This window comes from Artibeus jamaicensis, unplaced genomic scaffold (assembly GCF_021234435.1).
Source record: "Artibeus jamaicensis isolate MK-2021 breed Jamaican fruit bat unplaced genomic scaffold, CSHL_Jam_final contig_867, whole genome shotgun sequence".
Classification (NCBI taxonomy): Eukaryota; Metazoa; Chordata; class Mammalia; order Chiroptera; family Phyllostomidae; genus Artibeus; species Artibeus jamaicensis.
The window spans coordinates 7621607-7633900 of record NW_026521995.1 but is presented as its reverse complement, the minus strand read 5'-3'; the positions used below and the strand labels follow the sequence as shown (position 1 = coordinate 7633900).

The window sequence follows — 12294 nt, the reverse complement described above, 5'->3', positions numbered from 1 at the left end:
AAAATTTTACAATATCAATATAAGGGATATATATAAAAGCTACAAGAAAATCCCCAAACTCATAAAATTATTTAAATGTCAAATAAGTTTTAACATATCAGAAGGATCTATAAGCCAGAAAACATAATATAGCCAAGAGTCTAGAAAAAAGGCTTAGGTGATAAATTTTGACTTCTCTTGCTCAGAGTGTGCCAGAGCATTATCAAGTTTCTCAGTGTGACTCATGCAATACTCCATAGCTTGTGCCCATCTTGGCCCAGCCAGATTTCTTGTGTGTCTACAAATGACACATGTGAACTGAACATTAGCCAGGCCTGGTGAAAATCGGTTCTGACGGACTCACTTCCTATTTTTCCAGGGCAGATTTTTTTTCCTCCCTGTTTTTGCAAACAGGGCATACCAGGTAAATTTAAAAAAAAAATACTTTGCAGAAACATTATTGTACAAAACCCATACCAACTACAAATATAGCCAGTGAAACTCTTCTCTTTGTGGTTATTTTTGTTTGTTTTTGTTTTGTTTTTGGTTTGAGTACCTTTACCCCAAAGGAATTGCTGGAAACATCCTGATACTTCTTTTTATCCAGAACATTCAGCACCTCATCCAGAAATGAGGGCCCAAGATCAAGCTGCAGGGAGAGGAGGGAGCCCATCAGATCAGAAGACTCCTCTGATTTTAGTCTTATCCTTGACAAGCTTGCATGGGGTGGGATGGTCAAACATGTCCTTAGCAAGGCAGCCAGGGTACTGTTCTGGAAGGCTGAAGGAGTGGCTTTCCCTGCCCTGGGTGTACATCCATGCAGATCCACTGGAGCCCCACAAGACATTTTCCTGGTGAACTGTCCTATTCTCCAACAGACTGCTTTTCTTCAGAGCCTTTTCCTCCATGACAGGCTCACGGCTAAGGCTGGGCAGCTTTGCTGGCTCAAAGGTCTCCTGTTTGAAATTAAATGTCACCAGTGACAATAATGGCAACATGAGTGCTTGGGATCCTCCATGGTCAGAAGAGAGATGACATCTCTAAGCACAGGAGAGGGTGTTTCTGTGAACACAGTCTTAGGTGCTGTTGGCCTGGAAGGACTTCCTACACCCAGAGAACTGACTCCAGCATGCTTTCTCCTGGTTTCCAGGTAAAAAGCTCACAGTTCCTTTAAAGAAAGGAAATATCTCCAAAGAGATCATCCTTGGTCCTCTTTACCAATGTGAATAGTGTGGCAAAAGTATCCACAGGCAAGACTGACCATATCACAAGACAAAATGTCCTTCAGTTTACATTTTTGAAAGAAAAACCCTCACCCAAGAATATGCTTATTTATTTGAGAGAGTGATAAAAGGAAAAAAAAACATCAGTATGAGAGAGAAACACTGATCAACTGAACCCACAACCTTCAGGTGTAGATGACGCCAACGGAGTCACTGTGCTGGGGCTAAATTTCTTTCCTTTCTTGTCATTAGCAGCTTTCAGGTTAACTGGGATCTTGGCTGGTATTTTGGAATTTGAGGGCATTTTGGAATTTGAGAATGTCAAATTCTTTTACAAAAGGGAAAAAGGCCCACTTTCTTCACAGTGATTATGTTTCCAATCATGCTTCTAACAAAAACTGTCACATCATTTTTGTCAAGTACCTTCAGAAGTGACTGTGAAAGGAGATGGGGGTTGAAGAGACCTTCTTAGAGCCTTAGCTAAGCAGGATTTTCTGAAGAGCCAGTTACAACATCCAATCCCTTCCACAATATGGAGAAACCAGCAGCCCCCAAGGATCACAGCTGCTGCCCTGGGACCAGCCCCTGGGCCGCATGAAGACACCCAGGGTATGCACAGTCCCTCCGTGCTATGCACAGAGCCAGCCTCACAGCAGTACGCTGCCCAGGCAGTGTAAAGGTGCCCAAGGCTGCTGATCTCCAGGCTCACCTGCCCCTCCAATGGCAGCTGAGCTGCCCATTGGAGGGAAGGGGTAAGCCAAATAAAATGTTTAAAAGTGCCTTTTAAATTATTTTATATTTTAAATATAATATAAAACATTATTATAATGAACAATACAATATAAAGCACATTATTATAATGAAAATAGAAAGACTACAATATTCAAAAGTTATCTTTTAAAATGGGAGGCCTAAAAGTCTATTTATAATACAGACTTCAAAAGGAAAATGGAGATTTAACAAAGACATAAAATTACTACCCTCACTCACTGGGTATCAGGCCCTAGGAACTGTAAAGAAAAATATGGAACATATAAACATGGTAATTATCATGCATGGTAACCGCTATCACAGAGACGGTTTCAAAAGTGGTGAGAGAATACAGAGCAACTAATGTCCTAAGCCGAAGGAGGCTTCACTGAGGTAACACCTACTTTGAAAAATGATGAAGAAAGCCTTGGAGAAAGGGCAAACAAAAAGTCATCAAAGGACCTGGAATGTCTGAGATATAGTAAAAAGCTTAGTGATGAAAGGGACAAGAAAGATAGGACATGGCCAAATTGTAAAGAGCCTTATTTGAATTTAATTCTATAGATAATATGGTTAGTTTTGTTTTACAGGAAGAAAATAGAAGATAAAGATGATAAACTGGATGAGAAAAGGCTGATGGAACAAGAGAAAAATGGCATGAGCTTGATTTAAATTTCATGTAAGAAAGACATTAACAAAAATATGTTGGAAGTAGTACATGCTCAGCAAGGTCAAATACTAAGACAAGTTGAAAAGATGTGCATTTTAAGAGGCCTCTATTTAACACTAAGGATGTCAACACTGACTTTAGCAAAAATAGGTCTAAAAAATGGTAAAAGTGGTAACCAAACTACAACAGGATGCAGTGTGAATAAACTTTAACAAGTACAGCAGCACCTGTTGTCCATAGTTTTGATTTCCATAGTTTCAATTACCTGCAATCAACCACCATCTGAAAATATTACATGAAAAGTGACAGAAATAAAAAATTCGTAAATTTTATATGTGTGCTGTTCTGAGTAGCATGATGAAACCTTGTACTATCTGTTCTGTCAGGCCTGGGGCCATGAATCATCCCTTGTCTAGTATCTCTACACTGAATACTCTCCCTGCCAGTTAGTCACTTAGTAGCCCTCTTGGTCATCAGATCCAAGACTGTATTTTTGGTTATCAGAGGGACTGTCACATGTTCAAGTCACCCTTCTTTTACTTAATACACAATGGTCCCAAAGCACAAGAGTAGTGATGCTGGCAATTTGAGTACGTCAAAGAGAAATCCATAAAGTACTTGTTTTAAGTTAAAAGGCGAACGTTCTTAAAAGAAAAAAATTGATAAGCTGAGGTTGCTAAGATCTGTGGTGAGAACGAATCTTCCACCTGAAATTGTGAAGGGAAAAAAATTCACACTAGCTTTGTTGTTCTATCTATAATTGGAAAAGATACAACCACAGTGCATAAACGCTTAGTTAATATGGAAAAGGCATTAAATTTGTCAGTAGAAAACATGCACAAAAACCATGTCCTGACTGACAGAAATGTGTTGCACCAGAAAGCATTGAGCCTATGGGAAGATTTCAGCAGGAATTACTTGGAACAAGTGACCAAAGTCACATAACTTTATCACAGCCTATTGTTATAACTGTTCAATTTTATATTAGTTATTGTTGTTAATCCCTTACTGTGCCTAGTTTACAAGTAAAACTATCATAGGTATGTATGTATAGAAAAAACATAGTATATGTATACATGGTTCAGCATTATTCACAATTCCACTCACCCAATGGGGACCTTGGAACATATCCTCCCACTGACAAGGTGAGAGTAGTGTACAGTTAGAAATTCAGACTAGCCCTGGCTGATGTGGCTCAGTGGATTGAGTGCTGACCTGTGAACTAAAAGGTACCGGTTCGATTACCAGTCAGGGCACATCAGGTTGCAAGCCATGCCCAGTTGTGGGCATGAGAAAGGCAATCTATATTTCTCTCACATTGATGTTTCCTTCTCTTTTTCCCTCCCTTCCCCCGCCTAGAAATAAATAAAATCTTTTAAAAAAAGAAAAGAAATTAAGACTACTTTTCCAGGAAGTCTGAAAGGAGAGAATAAAGAAGTTAATAGCTTGAAATTTTTTTTATGTCTGTTGTGGGTATTTGGATGAGCAAGACTTGATGAAAGCAAAGTCACCACCACATAGCAAAGGAGGTCACAGCAGAGATGAGACAGATGCTTAAGAATGAAAATGTTTGTGAAGCAATAACAAACACTCATTAAAGACAAACAATAGGACTAATGAAGGTATCATCAGAGGGTAAGAACACCAATTCTATATTTGAGACCTTTGGTCTTGAACACTGGCTTCTAGAGTTTAGTTACTCTTCAAGCCCCCAAAATGTACTTCTCTACTGATCCAGCAATTTCACTTGATGAAACAGTCCAAGATTTTGCAACACAATGTTTAAATCAATAAAAAATTGAAAACAATATCCAACAATGGGATATTATGTAATGAAGGCTTTTACAGTCATTAAAAACTTGGGAAATATATGGCATAACAAGTTTTTAAGATTATTAAATGAAGAAAGAAGACTCTAAATCAGCACTGCAGTATGATCCAATTATGAAATATAAACAAAAGAAAAAAAGAAGGGTTTATAGGAACAATTATAAAGGACATAGGACACAAGGAGGGTGGAACTGGGAGATGGAGTGGTGGGGAGGGAAGGGGGAAACAGGCAGAAAATTGTACTTGAAAAACAATTTAAAAATTTGTAATAAAAATTTTTTAAAGAACAAAGAAAAGAATAAAAAGACATGAAACATAAATACAAAATGTTAGCATTATCTCTGAGGAATAGGTTCTCAAGTGAATTTCATTTCTTCCATGTATATATTTTCTAAAATTTCTAAAATGACTTTGCTGCGTGTAAGAATTTTGATAATTTCAGGAAAGCACTCTTGGACTATAATTTGAGGAAGGGTGTCAGGACAGCAGAAAAACAATGGAATACCTACAGAAAGAGGCAATATGAATTGGGTAAACAATATAAAAGGAAAGCATAAAGATGACAGAGACAAATTTTCATCTAATTAAAATTTTATCTTAAACCCTGGCTGGTGTGACTCAGTAGATTGAGCTTCGGATTTCAGACTGAAAACGTGCTGATTTGATTCAGGATCAGAGCACATGCCTGGGTTGCAGACCAGGTCCCCGCTGGGGGTATGCAAGAGGCAACCAATCTGTTTCTCTCCCTCTCTTCCTCCTTTCCCCTCGCTAAAAAAATAAATAAAATCTTTAAAAATTTTAAATCTTTTAAAAAATAAAATCTTAAAAAAAACTTTTATCATAAGACTGACCCAACAATCACTCCCCCAAAAGTAAACTTTCAACTTTTCTTCTACTGTCCTTTGCCATAGTCCCTGATATCAGAAAGAATATAAGCTACTTTATTGGTTAAACAGGCTTTGGGAAACTTGTCTACAGACTATACTATTTTTTTTTTAAATGTATTCTGAGCTGTAAGCAACTATCTTACTAATGAATCTTGTAAACACAAGAGTTCTCAGGGCAGGAATTCCCTATATCTCTAGGCCAATACTGATTTCACAGCTGGTACAATTAATTCACTTGCAGATACTTATATTCTAGTTGTTCGATTACACTGAAAGCTCCTACCGGGCAGTAGGTACTATTTTAGCCTCCCTGAGATTTGGCAGGCAAACATTGTCAGTAACTATGGGTTCACTGCTACAGCTGGAGCAAAACAAAAGAAAACCTGAATGGTACCACACAAGTATTAACCTGGAAGTGAATACCAAATCTACTGCCACATGAAATTTTTTAATAAAGTGTTAAAGACTAAAACAATAACTTTCCTATCTGTATAATAAAGCTAGAATTAGACATCCTTAATCCTAAAGGAGATTAAGCTGGTAACAGAAATCACCTTATTACAAAAGCCTAAACATAGAAAAATGCTTCAAACATGTTTACAACATACTAAATCAAAATGCTTTCTCACACAACCAGAGTAAAACCTATTACCTCACTGCTGGGAGCCTCGTGCTCAGGAACCACATCTCGATGCTGGTTTTGAGACACTGATACACTGACAGAAGATGTGCTTTTTGGTGAATGGAAGGCATTGATGAGATGACTCAGAGGAACTGTAACCTAGAAAATGATGAAATTTGATATTAAGAAGTATGCACGGACACAAAATGAAACAGTTCAAAGACATTTTAAAAAGAATTTGATACTTTTCAACCTCCCTACTGCACCATCCTATTCTAGGTCACCATTTCCCATACGTGGGTTTTTGTAATAGCTTCCTAACTGCTCTCCCTACATGTGCTCTAAGAGAGCCAGACTTAGTTAGATCCATCATTCCTCTGTTCAAAACCTTCCAACTACTTCTCCTCTCACTTAAAAGCCAAAATAATCTATGGGTGTCGATTACCTTTTATCCACTGCTATGCTCACCTTCATTCTCTAACTCCACTGGACTCCTTGCTGTTCCTAGAATACACCTGGCAGAACCTCACCTCAAGGTCTTTGCACTATTTATTCCCTCTTGACCATCTGTCACCTAACTTGCTCTCTTATACCCTTGACTTTTTAACTCAAAAGAAATTCACCTATGGATCCAAAGTGTACCACTCTCCTGTGCTGTAAATCTCTGCACTGATTTCCATTGTTTAAAGTTTTCAAAGAGCTCAATGTTCAGGCTAGCTAGCCCTCCCTCCCAGAGGTTAGAGCTCAGTTTCCACGCTAATTGCCAGGTCTTTCTGATGACCAACCTAGCCCTGATGCTTTCTAGAAACCCCACCCTAAGTGACTTTATTAGCATAAATCCAGGAGTGATCTCAAAAGGACTCCTTATGAATAATGACACTCCTATCACTAAATTCCAAGGGTCTTAGAAATTCTGGGCCAAGAACTGGGAATAAAGATTAAGTATTTATTTAACATCGTACCACACTAAAATATAAGTTCTATGCGGCATGAGACTTTATATTACTTTGTCTATTTTACTCAATACTGTAGCTCAATGCAGCAACAATCACAAAGAAGATGCTAAATAAGCATTTTTTGAGTAAATAAATAGCCAGATTTCATACTGTGTGCTCTACTTATATTATCATTTAATCCTCATTTAACAACCATAAACATGTTACTATTATACTTCCTATTTAATTAAGACAGCAAGAATTTAGATAGGTTCAGTGGCATGCTCAAAGTCACACAGCTAGTAAGTATAGGAGCAATTCTTACCCAGATAATCTGACTCTAGATTCCAAGCAAAGACTTGCCATTCCCTAGTTACTGATATAGAAATAAATTTATGATATGCTATTAAATAAAAAAAAGCTGTAAAACTGCCTGTAATGCCTTTTCATAAGTATGCATATACCTATTTGTGTAGAGATAAAAAAAAGTAGAATTTATTATAAAAGGTGATCTTGGGTAATGAGATTATGGGTGATCTTTTATTATGTATATTTTTCTTTTCAGCATTCCACGCAATGAGCTGTATTATTTTTAGAGCCAGAGATAAATAACTCTTTTAAAACTATAGGAATACAATTATGTTAAGACGCGTATTTCCTTCCCATTTCTTTGAAAATTTTAATTAGTTGTATCTATTCTCATTCAAAAAAAGCTTTAAATTGCTAAAAGATAGTTTGATTTCTTCTCATTTTTAGTGTGTTAAATTACTTTTTCTTTAATTATTTTTTATGCTTATACAAGAACCTTTTTCAGACAGAGAGGAAGGGAAGGAGGGAGGGAGGGGGAAGAGGAAGACAGGGAGAGATGGACACACAGACACATCAATGTGAGAGAGAAACATCAATCAGTTGTCTCTCAGTTGTTCGCACTAGAAATCAAACCCACAGCTTAGGTATGTGCCCCAACTAGTAACTGAACCCACAACCTTTTGGTACACGGGACGAGACTTCCAACCAACTGAAACACACCAGCCAGGTTTCTTTAATGATTTTTTAAATTTTTCAATCATAGTTGACATACATCATTATATTAGTTTCAGGTATACAATACAGTGATTAGACATTTACATAACTTAGGAAATGATCACCCTGACAAACCTAGCATCCATCTGACACCACACACAGTTGTTACAATACTACTGACTATATTCCCTAAGTTATACTTTACATGCCTATAACTATGGTGTAGCTACCAACCTGTACTTTTTAATATCTTCTCCTTTTCTTGCCTCCTACCTAACCACCTCCCATCTGGCCACCATCATATGTTCTCCCTATCTATGAGTTTGTTTTGTTTATTCATTAATTTTGTTTTCGAACTCCACATGTAAGTAAAATCATATGGAATTTGTCTTTCTTTGTCTAATTCCATTCAGCATAATACCTTCTAGGTATGTCCAATTGTTGCAGATGGCTGGATTTCATCCTTTCATATGGCTAAATCATATTTCATTGTATATATGTACCACATCTTCTTTATCCATTTATCTATATGAATACTTAACTGGCTTCTGTATCTTGGCTACTGTAAATAATCCTGCAGTAAACACAAGGATACATATCCTTGTATGTCTTTTTTAATTAGTATTTTGAATTTCCTTAGATAAATACCCATAAGTGAAATTGCTGGATCCATGTCTATGTCTTTGTTTTAAAAGCTGTTTTGCTTTTTTCATTGTTTCTATTTTCATAAAATATCTTTTTCCATCCCTTACTTTTCACTCTCTGTGTGTCCTATGATCTGAAGTCTCTTATAGACAACATATGGAAGGATCTTATTTTCTTATCCATTCAGCCACTCTATGACTTTTAATTGGGACATTTAAAGTAATTGTTGGTAGACTTGTAGTTACTGACACTCTATTGTTCATATTCTTTATCTTTTTTTCTTCTCAAGAAGTGCCTCTAACATTTCTTATAATACTGGTTTGGGAGGGTCAAAATTCCTTTTTTCTTGTCTGGGAAGCTCTTTATCCTTCTATTCTAAATGATAGCTTTTCTGGGCAGAGAAATCTTGGTTGTAGGTCTTTGCTTTTAATCACTTTGAGTATTTCATGCCAATCTCTTCTGGCCTGCAAAGTTTTTTAAAATAAATCGGCTGACAGTCTTATGGTAGCTAGCTCCCCTTTAGGTAACCAATTGTTTTTCTCTTGCTGCTTTTAAGATTTTTCTTGTCTTCATCCTTTGGCACTTTAATTATGATATGTCTTTGTTAGGGCCTCTTTGGATTCATCTTGTTTGAGACTCTCTGTGCTTCTTGGACTTTAATTTCTATTTCCTTTACTAGTCTAGGGAATTTTTAGTTATTATTTCTTCAAATAGGTGTCAATTCCTTACTCTCTCTTCTCCTTCGGGTAACCCCTATGATGTAAATGTTGGTATGCTTAATATTGTCCCAGAGGATCCTTAAACTATCCTCTTTTTGGATTCTTTTCTCTTTTCGCTGTTCTAATTGAGTGTGTCCTGCTACCTTACCTTCCAAATTGCTGTTTTGATCCTCTGCTTCAACTCATCTACTGTTGATTCCCTCTAATATAGTCTTCATTTCAGCTACTGTAGTCTTCCTATCTAATTCGATCTCTTTTGTAAGTTTTTTTTCAGCTTTCATTTACTTATTCAGAAAGTGATTCAAGTATCAAATGAAGCATTTTTAGCATTTGAAATACAATGTTGGAAATCTTTATTTCCTGCAATTGTTTATTACAATTTTCATAATCCTGAAGAGATTCTCTTAAGTTTTTCAAGCATTTGGGTATTGCTTGCTGTGTGATGTTAACAGCAAAAAAGGTTGCAATGAAGTAGCTGCTGTGATCATAACCCTCTTGTAATCTAAAAACAACAGGAGTTTTCTTTTCTATTATAGGAAGCCATGAAGTTATCAGGAAGTAATTGACCATCTGAAAGAAACTGGACATCTTTTCCTCAATCAATTAGTATGTCCGGCTGAGAACCTGCATAGGATTCACAAGGTAAGTAGCATCATAAGCCTTCCATGTAGTTTGATCTATTCCCAAATATCCACTAAAGGTGTTTCTGCCCCAGGAACAGAAAACTATATTGCACACAGGAGCAAATGCTGACACAGATTTGAATTTTCCAGGATTATTTAAAACAAAAACCAGAGCTCCATAGCCTCCCGCAGCCTAGCCAAAAATAGACATTCTTTGGGGGTCCACTGGAAAATTGGCATTTACAAGTTGGGGAAGCTCCTCTGTTACATAAGAATACATTGTGTAGTTAGTTTTCCAAGGATCTTCATTGGCATCCACATTAAACCCAGCACAAGTGTCAAAGTTCCAGTTCTCACCTTCTCCTTTAATACTGTGTATGTGAGAGTATCAGAAACAATAAAAACAAAGCCCTGTTCTGAAGCAGCCTGATGATGACTAGATTTTGATATAAAATGCGGTTCTGTGTAAGTTAAACCAGACAGCCAACATAGTACAGGGCATTTTCCGGTTTCTGTCTTTGGTGGTGAGTAGATAGGAAATTTCATTTTGCAGTTTTAGTTCAACAATGTCATGTTCAAAAACTTTATCCAGTTCCCCAAAGAACTTGTTGCTGAAAATGTTTCAATGCCATTCTTTTCACTGTCTAACTGCTACTTGCTTTTTTTGTCTGCACCAAAGGATAAAAGATCCCCAAGTGGCAGTGCCAATAAAAGCCTCTTTCATGTTTTTTATATCCACTTTCATTTCCTATCTCTTTGTTGAAGTTCTCACTGAGACAATTAAGCAACCTTATAACAAATAGTTTGAACTCTGCATCTGGTAGATTGCTTTTGTTATCATGGGTATCCAAGCAACCTGTTGGCATTTCTGGGCCACACTGGAAGAAAAGTTGTCTTGGGCCACACATTAAATGCACAAACACTAACAAAAACAAAAACAAAAAAATCTCATGATGTTTTAAGTAAATTTATGATTTTGTGTTGGGCTATATGCAGCCCGCAGGACACAGGTTGGATACCTCTGGTTAGTTCTTTTTCTGGAGTTTTGTTCTTTCCTTTCTTTTGGGACATATTTCTTTGACTCCACGTTTTGACTGCCTCTCTGTGTTTGCTTCTATGTATTAGGTAGAAATTCTGTTTCCCATTCTTGGTGAGTAGCCTTAACTAGTAGGTGTTCTGTGGGCCACGATGGCACCATCTCCTAGTCCCGAGATGGGTGTTTCAGGTATGTCACTCATATGGGTTGCGTGTGCCTTCCTGTCATAGTTGAAACTTGACTGTTGTTGGCACGTCAATGAGAGGGGTTACCTTTAGGTGACTGGTCACTGACTGTGAGGACTGGCCACAACTACAGTAGAGGAGCTTTTGAACAGGAGCTGACACTACAAAGCAAGATTCCCTTTAGTGGAGCTCTGGTGCCCGCTGAGTCCATTCTTTGGGGGCGGTTTGTGCACGTGGTGAGGCAGTGATCTGAAGCTGTCCAGGGTGAGTGCCAGCTGTGCATGCTCCCAGCAGGTATAAGGCAAGATTAGCCGCTGCATGTACCCTGCCCAGGGCCACCCAGAATGAGCTACAGAGCACTGTGCAGATGGCCGCTACTTATGCTGTGCTTGGAGTGCCCAGGAGAGGCCGCCACCAAGCTGTGAACCAAGGCTGGCTGCTGCTAGTGCCAGGCCTAGGATCACTTAGTTACAAGTACAGGGTATATACCAGGTCAGATGCTGTTTGTTTGGGGTTTGTGAACCTTAAGAGATTTTAGGAAAGACAGAGCATGAGCCAAGACAGGCTGTTTGTAATGCAAAAGCCGCTGGAAACAACTTGGGTGGGTCCAGGTCTCAGGGAATCACCAGGGTAAGGCAAACAGTGTTAGCCAAGCTGATGGAGTCTGATATGGTACCCACCTGGGATCAAAAGCAGGTGGTGCTCAGCAAAGAAATAATGGTTTCTGTCAGCACTTCTGTGAGAAAGCTGACCCCTCCAGAGTTCACAGTGAAGCTAGAGAATTTAATTCCTCCCATATTCCCCTGGCACCTTTCAAGCTGCTGAATTCTCCACCTAGCTGATGATAAATTCTCCTAAAATGGGGTCTTCTGAATGTAAACATCTTGAAGTCCAGTTTCAAAAGGCTTAATACTATATTCTATAGGCCACACTTCTTTTTTAAACAACTGGTAGGACTCCTCTAGAAATAGTCATCCTGGTAAATAACATCTTCATGCATGCAGCTAATCAAACCATAAACACTGCTTCCCATCACCCCTCAAATCCAATCCTCACGAAATTCTATTTTCTCCAAATTAAATCTCATCCCCTTCTTTCCATAACCACTGCCACTTCAGTGCATTATCCCAATCCTGGATTACCACTGTAGCATCCTTTATTGAACAT

At 38.0% G+C, this 12294-nt stretch overlaps 1 protein-coding gene and 1 pseudogene across 1 annotated transcript in view; both read right to left on the bottom strand.

Annotated features, from left to right (window-relative positions):
- YME1L1 (YME1 like 1 ATPase) overlaps positions 1 to 12294 on the bottom strand; it is a 69157-nt gene that overhangs the window by 55145 nt on the left and 1718 nt on the right. Inside the window, exon 2 of the mRNA XM_037137947.2 lies at positions 5992 to 6120. Coding sequence (XP_036993842.1) covers positions 5992 to 6120 — 129 coding nt within the window. The remainder of the gene's footprint in view (positions 1 to 5991; positions 6121 to 12294) is intronic.
- LOC119043824 (cdc42 effector protein 3-like) lies at positions 58 to 1934 on the bottom strand (annotated as a pseudogene).